The sequence below is a fragment of the Pan paniscus genome, chromosome 13 (assembly GCF_029289425.2).
Source record: "Pan paniscus chromosome 13, NHGRI_mPanPan1-v2.0_pri, whole genome shotgun sequence".
Classification (NCBI taxonomy): Eukaryota; Metazoa; Chordata; class Mammalia; order Primates; family Hominidae; genus Pan; species Pan paniscus.
This window is the reverse complement of record NC_073262.2, coordinates 98,754,705-98,773,362: the sequence shown is the minus strand read 5'-3', so window position 1 is coordinate 98,773,362 and position 18,658 is coordinate 98,754,705. Positions and strand designations below refer to the sequence as shown.

The 18,658-nt window shown below is 39.2% G+C and overlaps 1 protein-coding gene across 2 annotated transcripts in view; it reads left to right on the top strand.

Annotated features, from left to right (window-relative positions):
• STK17B (serine/threonine kinase 17b) overlaps window positions 1-12,897 on the top strand; it is a 42,146-nt gene extending 29,249 nt beyond the window's left edge. For both annotated transcript variants that reach the window (XM_055108912.2, XM_003825297.5), the window contains 5 exons: window positions 554-698; window positions 2,907-3,033; window positions 5,302-5,350; window positions 6,790-6,969; window positions 8,866-12,897. In XM_055108912.2, the coding sequence (XP_054964887.1) occupies window positions 554-698; window positions 2,907-3,033; window positions 5,302-5,350; window positions 6,790-6,969; window positions 8,866-9,148 (784 nt within the window). In that variant the 3' untranslated portion in view covers window positions 9,149-12,897. The remainder of the gene's footprint in view (window positions 1-553; window positions 699-2,906; window positions 3,034-5,301; window positions 5,351-6,789; window positions 6,970-8,865) is intronic.
• Window positions 12,898-18,658: the final 5,761 nt, after the last annotated feature.

The following is an 18,658-nucleotide window of genomic DNA, read 5'->3' as shown; positions in this document are numbered from 1 at the left end:
CATTATTGGATCATAAAGCAATTCAGTTTTATTTATTAATATTCAAGTATTAGTACCCAGAATTTGAAATAGTCTCATCACTTATTTTCTTTTTTCTTTTTTTGGGGGACGGAGTCTTGCTCTGTAGCTCAGGCTGGAATGCAGTGGTGCCATCTCAGCTCACTGCAACCTTTGCCTCCCAGGTTCAAGTGATTCTCCTGCCTCAGCTTCCCAAGTAGCTGAGATTATAGGCACCTGCCATCACGCCCAGCTAATTTTTGTGTTTTTAGTAGAGATGTTTCACCGTGTTGGCCAAGCTGATCTCGAACTCCCAACCTTCAGTGATCCGCCTATCTCAGCCTCCCAAAGTGCTGGGATTACAGGCATGAGCCACCGCACCCAGCCATCATCACTTATTTTTTTCCTTAAAGATCTCTCACTTCCCCGCCCTATTTTTAAGTGTAACGTATTAACATTTATATAGTTGTATGTCTTTTACTTAACAGGTACACAATATTTAAAAGTGTTTAGGTGAATGAATTTTCAAGTCTCTGTTCTTTGAATTTTATTTTAGTGCTGCAGGTGGAGAAATTTTCAACCTGTGTTTACCTGAGTTGGCTGAAATGGTTTCTGAAAATGATGTTATCAGACTCATTAAACAAATACTTGAAGGAGTTTATTATCTACATCAGAATAACATTGTACACCTTGATTTAAAGGTAACGTAACGTGATTTAAAGTAATGCAACATCTGTGTTCTTCTTCTGCTCTTAGTATGCACAGTTGCAAACTGGTATTAACAGGAAACAATGGTTGGTTCCTGGTCGTCTAGACTGCACTGGTGTGCTCTTTGCTTACGTGTGCTATGTGGCCTTAATTTTATATTGGCAGAAAGGAGAAGAGTGCATGTGTAAGCAGCTCAAATTACTGGGCTCTTAAAATGCATCATTCCTGTGTTCTAATCCTACATTAGATGGAATTAGTCCATTCCATCCCACTCTTACAACCACATCCTGGACCTTCTTATTTTAAAATGCTGTCTATCTCTGAAATGCTCAATTGTGTAATCTCCATCTCTGAAAATAAATCCTGCTAATACTCATTCATTTGCTCCTATTACCTTCATTCATTTTTGTCTTGAGGTTTTCAGTCTTTTGGCTTCTTCCAGATAGTTCAGGCTCTTTACCCAAGCCCCGAACCTCCAGTCTCTTATCTCCATCTCTCATGTTGTTATCCTTTCTCCTTATCCTTCTTTCATAACCACACAAGGACCTTAAGATCTGAATCAGTCTGTGTCTCATTTTTTGAGCATTAGATTCTTCTGTTTTTATGTGGTGTCCTTGCATGACCCTTTGGCTTCTATTACCACTTTAATAATAATAATAATTCAAAAATCTCCACCTACAGCCCAGGCCTCTCCCTTAATTTCCAAATCCTCTTACCACTTTTTCAAAAGAAAAAACCCTGTACTTCTGTTTTGGGCCCCACTATGGAGCAGGGGGACAGTATTTACCATCTAGTATCCCTGCTATTTCCCCAACTGATAAAATATTGGAAAAGAAGCAACATAGTAAATGCCAAGATAATCACGCTCCCACCAGCTTCCTGTTGGGTCATTTTCCTGCTAACATCAACCCAAGTACATTACATAGCATCACATAGCCCTTGAAGTCTGGGATGGCGTATAAACCTGTGGTTGACAACAACAGAGCTAATTACCTTTACCTTTTCTCCCGTAATAGGCTCTGTGCTTTAGTAATAAACAAGCATGAGATTGCCCCAAAGTTAAGCGACTGTTATAATTCTTTGCACAGATTTTGGGAGCAGCACCTTGGCAGAGGTATGGGTTATGACAGCAGCAGGGGACTTTGTAATAGGCCGTGGGCCTGCAGTAGTAGTAAAGCAAAGTCACGTGGTTCTAGGAGGCAATGGATGAGGTGTACTATGCCCTCTTATTGTCTAAGCTAAAGCCAGGGAACAGTCAGACCTGGCTCATCCAGAATCATCTCATTGTACTGAACCATTTTTCATTTCTGGAAATGTTTACGTTCTCATTCCTTTATGCCTTCTTTTGTGCTGTTCCCCAGAGCACCTTTCTGTTGTTCCTTTTTTTTTTTTTTTTTTTTTTTTGAGACAGAGTCTCGCTCTGTCGCCCAGGCTGAATTGCAGTGGTGCGATCTTGGCTCACTGCAAGCTCCACCTCCTGGGTTCACGCCATTCTTCTGCCTCAGCCTCCCAAGTAGCCGGGACTACAGGTGCCTGCCACCACGCCTGATTTTTTTGTATTTTTAGTAGAGACGGGGTTTCACCATGTTAGCTAGGATGGTCTTGATCTCCTGACCTCGTGATCTGCCTACCTCAGCCTCCCAAAGTGCTGGGATTACAGGCGTGAGCCACCATGCCCGGCCTCTTTTTTTTTTATTTTTTTATTTATTTTTTATTTAAGAGAGGGTCTCACTATGTTGCACAGGCTACTCTTGAACTCCTGAGCTCAAACGATCCTCCCACCCCTGCCTCCAGAGTAGCTGAGACTACAGGTTGACACCACTGCACCCAGCTACCCGGAGCGCCTTTCTAACCAGCATACTCTTTAAGTCTCAGCTTACACATCATCTCTACTGCAAAGCCTTCTTGGAATTTCTTATTGACAGAATGAGGCAGTCTTTTTATTACTGAGTATTCTATATCTTAATCTTTCCATTTAACTTCTTTTCTCTTCAAACCTAGAATCCTTTTTGGGTGTGTTTTTGGCTTTATGCATCATTGAATAATAGCTCCACCTAAGTAGTAAGTCAGTAAATGTTTGATGCATGACTCAATGAAATGTATAATAGCTGAGCAGTATCTTCCACTTAATATACCTTCCATCTGAGACTAGTATGCTTTTTTGTATATTACTTATCATGTTTTTGTTGTACTTTGTTTAGCCACAGAATATATTACTGAGCAGCATATACCCTCTCGGGGACATTAAAATAGTAGATTTTGGAATGTCTCGAAAAATAGGGCATGCGTGTGAACTTCGGGAAATCATGGGAACACCAGAATATTTAGGTAAGAATTTCCTTTTATTTTCTATACCATTTTGAAATTTATTAAGTAAATGGTACCTCTGTAGAACTATATTTTAGAGCATGTAATTCGATTCAGTTAAAAGGATTTGATTGGTTCAAGTATTTTGATACATTAAAACTTGGTTAGGTTAAGACACATTTAAATGAAATGTATTGAATAAAAGTATGAAACATTTACAGCAATTCAGGGGACACTGAATATGTAAGTGTACAAGTTGAATGTTTGTGTATAAAGGATTTGTACATAAGGAAAAAAGAAATGGGTAAGAGGGAAGTTAGGGAAAAAGAGAAAAATGGAAAAAGAAAAACTGCTGCAGTGAAGTGGCCCATGATTGTCTTTGAAGCCTGGCTGTTGGCTAGATCTCTCTTCTATTTCTGGTCCCAATTCCAGAGCTGTTCACAATACAGATATCTTCAGTTTAAACTTACAGGAATTGTTAGCCGGCCACCTCATTTTTGTTTATTGCTGCTGCTTTAGAATATGAGGTTTTGCATAGGGTTGTGAAAGTAGGGTTTTGAAGAAGAGTGCCAAAAAGAACCTTTGATTAGGTAATCTGGACATATTGTGTGAAATCAACAAATTAGATTATGCATATGAAAGGTTTTTAAGTTGTATGAAGCAGTATATAAATTTGAAGTATTTTAACTTATAATCTTTTTACCTTTTTTTGTTTATTGTTTATACTGATGTCCCCATGTGGACATTGAAAAGATACAGTTAAACAGAACAGATGCGACTCAGCTAGGCAGCTGTCTTTTCCAAAAATAAAAAACAGAGAAAATTACTAACTTTTGAATGCTAACTGGGGCTATCGTCCTAGAATAAATGAATGTAATTATTGGTAACACAGCTCACAGAAGTATGTGAAAATGTAAGTGGTTTAACAGAAGCTGACTGTATATGATTTAAAGGCTTTATTAATAAAAATGTTAGGCTTTAGGAAACAGTTTCTCTTTGGAGAAATTATGAAACCATATTGTGAAACAAGAAACTTATTTTTCACTCATAAATCCTAGTTTGGACTGTACTAATTCGAAATAATATGGTAATGTTTAGAAAGCTTAGAGAATTTATTGTGCACTTTTTTTTTTGGCAAGTGAAGACAGCAGAAAATTAATTGCTTTGGAAATTAGGTCCTTGATAATTTAAGAGGAATGTTTAATTCACTGGAAAATCTAGCATTTCTGGCTGGGTGCAGTGGCTCACACCTGTAATCCCAGCACTTTGGGAGGCCAAGGCGAGTGGATCACTTGAAGTCAGGAGTTCGAGACCAGCCTGACCAACATGGTGAAACCCCATCTCTACTAAAAATACAAAATTAGCCAGGTGTGGTGGTGCATGCCTGTAGTCCCACCTACTTGGAAGGCTGAGGCAGGAGAATCACTTGAATCCAAGAGGCGGAGGTTGCAGTGAGCCAAGATCATGCCATTTGTACTCCAGCCTGGGCAACAAGAGCGAAACTCCATCAGAAAAAAGAAAATCTAGCATTTCTGAGAAGCAAAATTTGCTCATGATGTCATTGCAGATGCACATGATCCTATTTACCCCAAAAGAAAAACCTAAATTACTCTAAGAAAATAATGCAAATTAATTCTAAAGTAATAAAACTAAAATTTTTTTTTTAAATTCTAGCTTCCAGAGTTTTACTTTTTTATAATTGTTTTTTTCTGAGATTAACCTAAATGAGTTTAACTACCTAGCCACTAATTACTCCAAGAATATTATCCATGTTTTTGAACCACCTGATCATATAATTTACTCAATATTAGGGATGTTTAAATGTCCAATCATAGAATAATTAATACTGTGCTAAATTTCTAAATTTCTATCATCTTATATCACTAGGCTTTCCAAAATTAAATCCAGTTACAATTTTTATTTTTTCCGAGACAGAGTCTCACTCTGTTGCCCAGGCTAGAGTGCAGTGGTGGGATCTCAGCTCACTGCAACCTATGCCTCCCGGGTTCAAGGGATTCTCCTGCCTCAGCCTCCTGAGTAGCTGGGATTACAGGCTTGTGCCATCACACCTGGCTAATTTTTGTATTTTTAGTAGAGACAGCGTTTCACCATGTTAGCCAGGCTGGTCTCGAACTGTGATCTCAGGTGATCTGCCTGCCTCAGCCTCCCAAAGTGCTGAGATTACAGGCATGAGCCATCATGCCCAGTCCCAGTTATAACGTAATATAAAGTGATTTTCTTGTTTTAAAATTTGTCAATATTGAATTTAAGTTTTATCTTTTCTTTCAGCTCCAGAAATCCTGAACTATGATCCCATTACCACAGCAACAGATATGTGGTAAGATGTTGTTAGTTACAGTAAACATCTTTATGGAAAGTTGGGAAACGTATATTCTGGGGTTCTTTGACTCCAAGAGTAATAAATAATAAGGCTTTCTTCAAAAGATTTTATTTGAATATCATTATTATGCTACAGGAAAATATTTACCTTTCCATTATTTTTAAATAACACTTAACTTCTCAGCCAAAAGTACAGAAATTAATAGGAAAATCTCTCTCTGTGATGAAAACTCAGTTGAGTAAAAGAACAAAATACCTGCAGTACATTGCTACATATTTTATGATGAAGGTGAAATGCTTAATAAGCATAGAAGCAGCAGCAGACAGTCCATTGCCGGGCTCCACCTCACAAAGGGAGACATCTGATCTAGGTCTAAAAGAGTTGGCCGGGCGTGGTGGCTTACACCTGTAATCCCAGCACTTTGGGAGGCCAAGGCAGGTGGATCATCAGGTCAGGAGTTAGAGACCAGCCTGGCCAACATAGCAGAACCCTATCTCTACTAAAAATATGAAAATTAGCTGGACGTGGTGGCACGTACCTGTAATCCCAGCTACTCAGGATGCTGAGGCAGGAGAATCACTTGAACCAGGGAGGCAGAGGTTACAGTGAGCCGAGATCATGCTATTGCACTCCAGCCTGGGTGACAAAAAAAAAAAAAAAGCTAGAAGAAGGTATTTGTTAAGCAGAATAATTAGGTCAGGCCCACCCAAAAATGTACTTTTATGAGAGTACATCTCTGGGAAATTATGAGTTTTTGTAGCTAGCAAAGAGAGAATACCATAGGGAATAGAACCAGAACTGATACTGGAGCTTCAGTTGAGACCACAAAGGGGACTGACTCCTCAGACCAAGTGGAAGGTTTAGACCTGTTCTGTGTTCTGTGGAACTGCTTATGGGTTTGCCCAGGAAAAAAGATGGTATGGCTAAATAAGTTGGTGAAACATGTACTGTATTCTTTTTCTGGCTCCTGGGCACCAGACTTGCCATTAACACATTTACAGATTTTAAAAGGTTTGCAGTGAAAAAATTTGCCTGCCCAGCTTTGTGCTTCGCCAAACTTGCAGCCTCTATTTGTGCAGAACCTCTCTTTACATCTCACAAGTCATTACTTTGCCATTGGAAACCACTTAGGAAATGCTGCAGCAGCTTTGTGTACTCCACGGCAGGTATCTGTGTGAAGGATAGACGGCAGCAATAATATATATTGAATACATTGTATTTATATAACACGTGCATTCCCTTGTGTTCTCTTTCTGTGAGGCACACTTTGAGATCATTATTTTAGTTTTAATAATATAGGAACTTTGAAAAGCAATGTAAATCTGTAGTTTAACCGTACCAGTTTTGAGGAGAGGACTATGTTGAATGTTGATTGTACTTTGTATAAATGTTTAAAAATTAACATACATTTTAAGTTCCCCTCCCTTGTTTTTCAGGAATATTGGTATAATAGCATATATGTTGTTAACTCACACATCACCATTTGTGGGAGAAGATAATCAAGAAACATACCTCAATATTTCTCAAGTTAATGTAGATTATTCGGAAGAAACTTTTTCATCAGTTTCACAGCTGGCCACAGACTTTATTCAGAGCCTTTTAGTAAAAAATCCAGAGTAAGTAATAATTTGTTTAAATACTATTACAAATTTAATTTGTTTAAATACTATTACAGAATAAATAATATATACCTATTAAGAAAGTATATTCTAAAATAGTATAAAATTATTAGAAATATGTACAAGTTCTAGGTAAAATAGGTGGTATGAGCAATCATTAACAAATACATAACTTCAGATATAAAATATACAACAGGGGATTTTGAAGTAAAGAAAAGATTTGAGTTACTTCTCTCACAAACCACTACTAATCCCTGAAATTACCTAAAATAATTAGTCATAGAAATTTACAATACACATGGCTGGTTATGATAAGACTTTATTGTAAATGATTTATAGTTTAATGATTTTACGGCCGGGCGCGGTGGCTCACGCCTGTAATCCCAGCACTTTGGGAGGCTGAGGCAGATGGATCACGAGGTCAGGAGATTGAGACCCTCCTGGCTAACACGGTGAAACCCCATCTCTACTAAAAATACAAAAAAATTAGCCAGGCATGGTGGCAGGCACCTGTAGTCCCAGCTACTTGGGAGGCTGAGGCAGAATGGCGTGAATCCAGGAGGCAGAGCTTCCAGTAAGCAGAGATCGCGCCACTGCACTCTAGCCTAGGTGACAGAGCAAGACTCCGTCTCAAAAAAATAAAATAAAATAATTTCACATACATAACAAGTATCATTTACTGATTGTGAAATCTTGAAGGATTGGATGCCCTTTGACAACCTTACAAAAGAAGCGAGTCAGCTGAGCGTGGTGGCTCACGCCTGTATTCCCAGCACTTTGGGAGGCCAAGGTGGCCGGATCATGAGGTCAGGAGTTCGAGACTAGCCTGGCCAATATAGTGAAACACCATCTCTACTAAAAATACAAAAGTTAGCCGGGCATGGTGGCATGCACCTATAGTTCCAGCTACTCAGGAGGCTGAGGCAGGAGAATTGCTTGAACCCGGAAAGCAGAGGTTGTGGTGAGCTGAGATTGCACCACTGCACTCCAGCCTGGGTGACAGAGTGAGACTCCATTGCAAAAAAAAAAAAACAAAAAAAAAACAAAAGTGATTTGGAGGGTAGTTAAGCACTGTCTTTCAAAATATAAAGACCCACTAGCTTTACTAGTAACTCATCCTATGAACATAATTAGAGAAGATCCCAAAAAACATTTTCTCAATATTCATTGAAGCATATTTATAATAGCAAAATGCTAGAAGCTTCAATGGGCATCTGGTTAAATAAATTATGGTGTATCCATATGGAAGAGTACTAAATAATACAGCTGTTAATAAATATGTTAACTCTGTACTGATGTGGAAAAATGCTTGAGATGCATTATTGAGTAATAAAGAAAGCAAATTGCAGAAACATGGAGTATGTGAAGCTGTGTGTGTATGTGTATGTGTGTGTTTATGTTTGTGTATGTATATGCACATATATGTAGAAAAAATATCTGGAAGTGGGATTGGGGAATGAGAAAACAATTTTACTTTTTATCTTCATGAGAGATAATATGGTGTAATGCTTAAAAGCACAAACGATAGAGTCAAAGTTCCTCTTAACTACCATTTACAAGTTAGGAGATTTGGGGTAAATTTCAAGCCTCCTGGTACCCTACTTTGCATATCTGTTAAATGAGGGTAATAATAGTACCCATTTCATGAGTTTCTTGTGATTGTTAAATAATGTATTTGAAGCGTATAGAATAGTCTCTGGCATATAACTAAGCATTCAGTAAATGTTAGCGGCTATTATCATTATTATTCTCTTCTGTACTGTTTGGATTTTATACTATGAGTATGTTTTATTTTCACAAGAAGTAAAAAAATATGTCTATAATCTATCAAACTGAAGACATTTTCAACTTGATTTTTAGTTCTCAATTTTCCCTTGGTGCTTTCTTTCAAAGGAAAAGACCAACAGCAGAGATATGCCTTTCTCATTCTTGGCTACAGCAGTGGGACTTTGAAAACTTGTTTCACCCTGAAGAAACTTCCAGTTCCTCTCAAACTCAGGATCATTCTATAAGGTCCTCTGAAGACAAGACTTCTAAATCCTCCTGTAATGGAACCTGTGGTGATAGAGAAGACAAAGAGAATATCCCAGAGGATAGCAGCATGGTTTCCAAAAGATTTCGTTTCGATGACTCATTACCCAATCCCCATGAACTTGTTTCAGATTTGCTCTGTTAGCACTTTTTTCTTTGACTCATTTGGACTGAATTTGAAATTTTATATCCACTCCAGTGAGATTATGGTTTGTAGCTTCATATATGACATGTTTATATTGTAAATGCACTTTTCCATGGAATAATTTAGGGAAGTGTTTTAATGTTAAATTACTAGTTGCTAGCATGTTATGATTTCATATCCTGAGATAGCTCTGCAGATAAGAAAATATTTAAATATATGACAAAAAGTAAAATTGTACATGTGAGTTTACATGTTAATGAAATAATTCAAATTTAAATGAACTTACCAGAATGTTTTGCATATCAACAAAAAAAGTGGCTTGAGTTTTATTATAGTTGGTGTAAACTGAACACAGTGAAGACATTGGAATTTAATAGGTTCTCTCTCTAAGGTGACTCTTATACCATGCCTCTATCAACATAATTTGTTTAGGAAAGCAGTATGAAGTTTAAGCCAAAATAATTTCTACTTTATAGATGCTCAAGAGACATTTTACAATTGAAAATGTGTTTCAATTACAAATATTTTGAAATTTCATAAGATTTTCATTTCTATGGTCTGTTATATGAGAGAGATCCTTTAACCAGAGCAAAGAGGGAGTTAGAAACCTGATCAGGGATATTCTTTACAAGTTGGAGCAGAGGAAAGAGTAGCATGCCTTCGTATTTTAACGCAAATGTCTTTTGGACCTCCTCCCAACCTACATGAGATCTGATAAGGTCTGGAAGATGGAGATATTTGGTATGCAAGTGTAGAGTTTTTTAATCCTCCAGAATTTCTAGAGTAGAAGATACTTAGGTATAGTTAAATATTCTGTATTTTTAGTCAAACATATTTATTAATTGAATATAGAAGAAAATGTTGACACACTCAGACAGCTTACTGAATTTTAGATGTCTTCTGCATCTTAGAATACAAGCCAGTCATTCAGAGTTCTAAAAGTATGCATAAAAAATTACAGCACCGGTAGGTCTATTAACACAGTGCCCGAGTCAGCAGTAGCAAGACTGATGTGATCATAAAACATGACATCAGGCTCATCTGAAGTTCTTGTGTGAAATTCCTAGTGAGTGAGGAGGCTCAGCTTAAAGCCATATGCAGAGTGGCCCCTCATTGTGGTCTTTTGCTGGGACCAATGCAAGAAAGAGACTAGGGAGAGCAAAATGTTTGCTTATGGCTGGAGACTATATCCAGCCCTAATGATGGGGAAAGTTAGTCCTTTTCGCGTAATCTTTTATGAATTTTCACCTGATGACCGTTATATTGGTCTGTTATCATGTTACGATAACTGTGATCTCATGACCATGTTGCTGTATCAGAAGAAATAGTTTGACAAATGGTAACAACAACCTGATGTTCCCCCTTTAGACCTTTAACTTCTCAAAATTTTGGTAAGTTTCCAAATTCTTTAATAATAACTTAAAACTGTTTTTGAATAACTATCAGGTCACTTTATTTGACCACATGGTGAATTCCTTTAACATCTTCAGCATTTGTTAAGGAAAAGTTTTCTCTACTTGTGTGTGTATGTGTGCACATGTGTGTATGTACAGGTGTATGTATATATCTATAGTTAGATACAATACATTCTTTAGACACTTTTCAAGATTCTTTGCTGTGGTATATTGTGCTCAACTCAGGTGCCAAAGGAGCTTTTTTTTTTTTTTTTTTTTTTTTTTGAGATGGAGTTTTGCTCTGTCGCTCAGGCTGGAGTGCAGTGGCATGATCTCAGCTCACGGCAACCTCTGCCTCCCGGGTTCAAGCAATTCTCCTGTCTCAGCCTCCTGAGTAGTTGGGATTACAGGCGCATGCCACCGTGCCCAGCTAATTTTTGTATTTTTAGTAGAGACGGGGTTTCACCATGTTGGCCAGGCTGGTCACAAACTCCTGACTTCAAGTGATCCACCCGCCTCGGCCTCCCAAAGTGCTGGGATTACAGGCGTGAGCCACTGTGCCCCCGCCCAGGAGCTCTTTCCTTATGACATATAAATTATGACATTTATATTCTTCATGTGACTTTATGTTCTTATGACATTTAAATTCTTTAAGTAGTTTGTTGGTCCAATAAACTAGACGTTGTATAATCTAAATTGAGCCCTTGTATATCTAAAACTGATGAGTTGTTTCTAAATTGTTGATTGTCCATTTACTTGCCTTTGGTATTAAGATAATGCAAGTAAAGTTTAGTAAGTCATTGGATAATGAAATGATTATGTTTCTGAAGACCATATTATATTTTTAATTTTTAGAGGAATCATGCCATCCCCCAAAAAGTCAAGAAATATTTGAATTTTAAATTATAAGTTCATTTGTTAAAAGACATTTTTACAAATGTCTGAAAATATTAAAATAGTTTACATCTACCTTTAAGTAGTAGAATACAGAGCTGTAAATTTCCATGCCTTTTTTCCTGATATTAAGTTTTATAGTAAAAAATCAACTAGTGGTTGCACAAAGAATATAAAAATCCACTCTTTTTACAAAGGTGTGAATTTAAATAATGTTATTGATTGGAATATGAAAATAAACCAATCATTTAAGAGCTTTTTAGCAAATGATTCAGTTCTTACTCTTTTTCTCCCAAGATTGAAAAGCATAATGTATTTCTCTAACGTAGGAATCTAGAGAGCCCCTGTGAGTGGACAAATGTCAGTAACACTTGAACACATGAGAAGATAAGTGTTATGTTGTGATAATTTAAAGTTAAATTTGCTTTTTGGGTAGGATCCCTAAATAGATGGGATTTTTAAATAGATGATACATAGATGACAATTGCAATTGTCATTTTAATTATTTTCCCTACAGTAAAGAATCTAGCTCTGAGCAGTGAAATTGTAATGGCACTTTAAAGGAAGTAAGCCGTTAACTGTTCTCTAGTCGAGCGATCTCCAACTGTTTTGGCACTAGGGACGGGTTTTGTGGAAGAAAATTTTTCCACGGGACTGGGGGTTTAGGGGGATGGTTTCAGGATGATTCAAGTACGTTACATTTATCATTAGATTCTCATAAGGAGCATGCAACCTAGATCTCTTGCATGTGCGGTTCACAGCAGGATTCGAGCTCCTTTGAGAATCTAATGCCATGGCTGATCTAACAGGAAGCTGAGCTCAGGCAGTAATGCTTGGCACCGTCCCCTCCCGCCCCCCACCTTCTGTGCAGCCCGGTCGTGGCCTGGGGACTGGGGACCCCTGCTCTAGTCAGTAATAAGGTACTTGTGCCAGAATATAAATCAACACATTGCTTCCTTTATCAAAGAAGTCTTGTTATTTAAAAAAAGTCAACTGAGCCAGTATGATTAGTGATGTAATTGATTTTCATTCTGGCACAAGCCTCTTTTATTCTGGACAGCTCACAAATAGTTAATGGACCATGCTTTGAATAGCCTTCCTCTAAGCAACATTTATAAATATTGATATTTTAGAACTGTTTACATTTCTTCTGTTTATTTTTGAATTTTCAGTTTGATATCTTGTCCTTATTCATTGTTGTATAAACAACTGTACTTTAACTTCAAGTGGTATTAAAAGTATTTCACTTCAGTTTGGGGGGACTATTATCAATTTATAATTTTATAAAAGTATTTTAAAGAATAATTGTAAATTTTCCATAAATTACAACTTCCTGCCATCTTTTATTAAATAATAATATTGCTTAAGGCATATAGACAGACATTATTATGAGTATTCCAGTAAAAAAAATCTACATCAACTTGACCATTCTGGCCAAAAATTAAAAAGCACTTTTTTATATCTGTGGTTGTCATTTGTTTCAAAGCATTTCTAAGTTTATTGTTCTTAAAAGTATGTCTGCATGTTCTAGCCTTTGACCTAGGTCATCTATGAACCCTCTTTGTGTCTAATAAACATATCTATAAAGGCATATAAATCTGAAAACAAGTAGGTCTATTCGCTGGTATCAAGGAATAATTTTTAGAAAATGTCAATGAATTTAACTGTACTACATGTTGCACTATAGTGCACTACGTGTTACACAAAAGATGAATGAGAGATTCTTCAAGATATTTATAATCTGGTTGTAGACTAAGGTACAGTCAATTCTCATTATTCATGGTAGTTATGTTCTATAAAGTTCCCATACTTTAGTTACTAATCATTGCTCCTAGGGGAAATAGAGTTAGGTTCCTGCAAGGCTCTGTTCATAGCATTTTAAACAATTGATCAATGCATAGTTTTGTTTTGTGTATTTCTATTTAATTGTACATTTAATATATATTGTTGGTTCCTTAACATTGAACTAACAGGCAATAGCACTGTAATTCTTGCCTGAATGAAGCTTACCTAACGTGTTTTTGAGGGAGAAGGAAAGGGAAAAATGATTGGAAAAATTCAGACTGCAGAAGCAGCCTGCCTGAAAAGTCACATAGCAACAGGCAAAAAATAAAACAACCTTGGAAAAAACTCAGGCTGCACATGGACAGGTAAGAAGATGAGGCTGTAAAACACAGATAAACAACTGGGGCACAGAAGGAGGGGGTGAGTCTCCCAGGTAGTCACCAAACTTCACACTCATACAGTGGGCCCCAGTAAAAACAGTGGGCCTTAATAAGCACATTCCTTTCCTTTAGGCACACTAAGCTAGGGAAGCCAGAAGTGGATATTGGAGGGGGATACCTGCAGCTGGAAGAAAATGTCTGGGAACAGTCACAGAAACTCTCCCTCCCAAATAAGTGACACAAAGCAGCACACAGCAACACAGAGTCTGCCTAGGTTGTCAAGGAATCGGGTAAAGGCTGATAGAAACTCATGCTCTATGCAGATAGCACACCTGGTCCCAACTAAAGCTTCAGGCCCTAGGAGGATAAGATGCCCCCTTCCTCAGTAGCCCATGTATAAAAACCCTGACATTTTTACTGGAAACCCACTGGGGACCCCTCTCTGACAGCTGTTCTTTCCTTTTGCCTATTAAACTCCTGCTCCAGTTTCTGTGTGGGTTTGTCTGCAACCTCAATTTCCTTGGCCATGAGACCAAGAACCTTGGTGTTTACCCCAGACAATGAGGCTGCTTCATTTTGGGGGCTCGCCCAGGATTTGAAGGTGAATTCATCAGAAGGGTAAGGGAGCAGACTCTCTACTTTCACTTCTGAGGCTTCTCATCCTCAGTTTTTATTCTCTCAAAGAACTATCAAAAAACAAGGCATCTGCCTGCTGATTAATGAGCCACAAGGGCTAGCTGCCGGTCTTAAAGACTCAAATGTGAGGCTTGCTGGGGAGGACTTAGTCCATCCCCAGTGCCCTCAGGGTGCTGGGAATGTTGGCTCTGTCCAAACCAGTTTTCTGTCACACAGAACTTTGCTATTGCATGGGGCTGGAAGAGGTCCTGGAGCAACTGAGGATTTCTGGCCAGGGCTACTGCTGGACTGACCCCAGCCTCCAATTGCCCAACCAGGTGTCGGCCATAGGATCACCAAGCTTTCCTATGCAAACGTTAGTTTCCTCCTTTCCTTTCCACAGTCACCATGTCTCTTGTGCCGTCTCTGTATGCACTGCTGTAGGAGTTTTTACATCCCGGGGAAATAATTCAATTAGGCAAGCTTAGCAACCACCTTAGCAACCAGGAATGCAGGTCAAAAGATTGCTGTTTTTGTGACTTTCTACAGACAGGGGGACTTCATGATCCAGATCTCAAAGACTACTTAACTCCTAATGATAGCACTTCCTGGGGTTGGGTAGGAGGTCATGCCCCACCCAGCGAACATCTCTCTTTCCACCTGAGCTGTTTCCTTTCCCATGTGGGGAGCCAATACTGCCCAGTTGGACTGGATAGCCCCTCTATGAGACAAATGAACTTTCTCCTGCTAGGAGGTATGCTGTGGGAACAACTTGCCACATGTCAGACTTCCCTCTCTGTCCTTTGTTTAGAGGGCATATGGAGGCAAAGTTACTGCCTGGTATTTCAAGGCTTACAGCGCCACCTAGTGGGAAGAGAATTCCATCCCTGGGCGACCTTGTATGCCCTTTGCCAAAAGCCTCTAGTTTTCCAGTTCTTCTCTTTTTTACATCTGCTAGAGACCAACGTTATGCCCCCTCTGCAAGCAGGAGATCTCTGCTTTCAGCAGTGAGGAGAAATATGTCCTCCAAAACCAAATTTTAGTCTCAATACTCTCCATTAGCAGGAAGGCCACCCACCAATTGACCCTTATGTTCTTTTGAGACACTTATTCCGCCTACAACTAGAATGGCATCTAAATAGAAAGGGGATTTTATGTCTGGAAGTTAACTAGAACTGCCACCTAAGAATACATTCTCTAGTCCGGTCCATAATAGTAGAGTATGAAGCTCAGTCCAGTATACTCCCTCCATTAAAGGGCCTTGCTCAAATGCAACTGTTACATAATCTCTCTCAAGACTCAACCATCAAGGAGCCATGCAGGTCACACAAGTCTGGAAGATCAAACGGCAATCACCAGGCAGGGGACAAAGGCTACATGGGTATGCGTGACTATCCCCATTATTTAGCTTCTCTGGGACCATGGTTTGAGGGTCATGCCTGCAACCACTGGGTGGCACACACAGTGCTGGGACCCAGGGACCAGGGAGGGGAACAGTCAGGGGGACGCTCCCATTGTCTTCCCCTCTACCTTGGGTCATACCAAAAAGAACAAGGAGACTGAGGAATGCCTCTTCTCTTGTCTCTTTTCTAGGATGGGTAGCAAGCCATCTTCAGCCTGCACTCCTCTGGAGTGCATTTTGAACTCCTTTGACCCCAAAACTAATTTTATTTTGCCCAAGTGCATGGTCGTCTTACCATCCCAAGAATGAACAGACCTGGCCAGCTGAAGGAAACCTTGACTTTAATCTTATCCAACAATTAGATCTTTTCTGTAGACAGAAGGGCAAATGGTCCAAGTTCCCCTATGTACAGGCTTTCTCTGCCCTGCAAGACAACCCAGACCTTTGCAAGCATTGCACAATCACCTCAGCCCTCTTAGCAATCATATCAGGCAGGTCTGTGGAGAGTAGTTCCCCTAAGAAGAGCAGGTTTTAGAGGAGCCATTGGAGGTGGCTTCTAAGTACCCCAGTCCTTCCAGTTTCCCTTATCCAGGGACCCCTCCAATTGTGCCATCAGCTCCTCCAGCTCCACCATCTCTGAAACTCCCCATTGCCCAGTTTCACTCCTACCCCTACAAGAAATGCCAGATGGAAGGGGTACCGCTAGGGTACATGTTCCCTTCTCATTACAGGACCTTAGGGAAATAAAGAGACACTTGGACAGCTTGGGCAGATTTTCTGATGACCCTGATACGTATATAGAGGCTTTCCAAAATTTAACCCAAGTGTTTAATCTAACATAGAGAGAGATGCTATGTTACTTTTAAGCCAAACTCTGTCACAGAAAAGCCTTATAGGAAGCAGAAACATTCAGAGATAAACAGCATATCTCCTATAGCCGGTCTAAAATTCTTTTTTTTTTTTTTTGACCAAGTCTCACTCTGTCGCCCAGGCTGGAGTGCAGTGGTGTGATCTCGGCTCACTGCAACCTCCACCACCCAGGTTCAAGCAATTCTCCTGCCTCAGCCTCTGAGTAGCTGGGATTACAGGTGTGTGTCACCACACCCAGCTAATTTTTTGTATTTTTAGTAGAGACGAGGTTTCACCATGTTGGCCAGGCTGGCAGTCTAAAATTCTTGAAAGGAAAAAGTCTAAAGGAAAAAAAAGGGTAAAAGAGAGACAGGATCCCCATTCTCAATAGAAAGAGTGCCCCTTTAAAAAGTGTAATTGGAGCCCTAGTGATCCCACAAACGAATGGCAAAGAAAACACTTTCTAATGTGCATGTTAAAGGCTTGCAAAGAACCAGAACAAAACCTCTTAATTACTCTAAACTGTCCTTGTTGAACCAGAAACCAGATGGAAACCCCTCTGCCTTTTTGGAAAGGCTGAGAGAAGCTTGAATAAAATATACCTCCCTATCTCCCAATTCAATAAGAAACAGGTTCATTACTTAGGCAGCCCCTGATATCAAAATAAAGTTGCTGAAACAGGCTCTGTCTAAAGATCTTTCTAGTTTTTCTTACCCTCAAGTTACAACTTTGCAGTGTGTAAATGACATTCTCCCCCATGCCCCAATCAAAGAAGTCTCAGAAAGGCACTGAGGCTCTCCTCAATTTCTTAGCTGAAAGGGAGTATAGGGTCTCAAAATCTAAAGCTCAGTTCTGTCAAACTTCAGTAAAGTACCTAGGTCTAATCTTATCAGAAGGAACCAGAGCACCAGATGAAGGAAGGATTAAGCCCATTTCCTTTAACAGTTAAGGGGATTCATTTGTCATTACTGAATTTTGCAGTCTGTGAGTACCTAGGTACAGGGAAATGGCTCACCCTTTATATCACCTCATAAGAGAAACTCAGTTAAAACTCGCCCCCACCTGCTTTGGGAACCTGAGGCTCAAAAGAGCCTTTAACCTGCTAAAGCAATCCTTACTTAAAACACTAGCCCTCAGTCTTCCCATAGGGAAAGCATTCAGGCTCTATGTATCAAAAATGAAGGGAACGACCCTGGAAGTTTTAACTAAGGCTTAAAGTCCAGCTCAGCAGCTGGTGGGTTACTTAAGCAAGGAACTTAACTTGGCGGCTAAAGGATGGTCAGCCTGCCTCCAAGCAGTTACAGCAGTGGCTTTGCTGATGCCAGAGGCCACTGGGTTAACCACAGGGAATAACATAACTGTTTAACCCCCCACAATATAGCAGGACTGCTGTCCTCTAAGGAAGGGCTCTGGGTAACAGACAATTTCCCCCTTAAGTATCAAGCCTTGCTGCCAAAGGTATCTGTAGGCCAGTTGAAACCTGCCCTTGCCTGAGCCCAGCCACTTTCTCCCAGAGAAAACTGGAGAACCTAAACATGATTGTAAACAGGTAGTAGTGTAAACTAGGGAAAAAATGGTAAGAATCACTGTTTATATTCTCTGTAAAGTTTTAATTAAGGAAAAAGGATTGTCTTAAAGAGTGCTCAGCTTAATTGAAAGTGGATATCCAAGCTATGGATACATTTAAAAGGCCGTTTTTCTCTTCATAAATCTGTCTTCCTGGAAAAGGTTTTTTTTCTCAGTCAACTGAATTACTCTTTTCACTACGTGTTGCCCCTCCTGGTGCATGCGTGAAAGACCCTAGAATAACTTCTGGTAGCCTGGGACTCCTTGGGAAAACAGAAAAGGTGCCACAAATCCCATTTAGGGAAAAATCTCTATTTTCCTCATGGAACTCCTGGAATTAGAGGGGAATAAGTATCTCTCCAAATCTGTCTTTGTCTTCTGGCTATGCCTATTTATTAGGCTGTGGAAATTGTATTCCTAGTCCTATTCTTAAAGGGCCTCACCCGGAGGCCAATAATCCAACTAGGAAATTGGCAAATGTAAATCATATAACTACTGGATCTTCTTCTGTTTGTCTGTGTGATTATATATGTGTTATGTGTGTAATGTCTTTTTAAAAAGAGCTCTGATTGGCCTAAGAAAAATAAGTGCTTAAATCAAATATTTTTAAGGAAAAAGTAAAAGC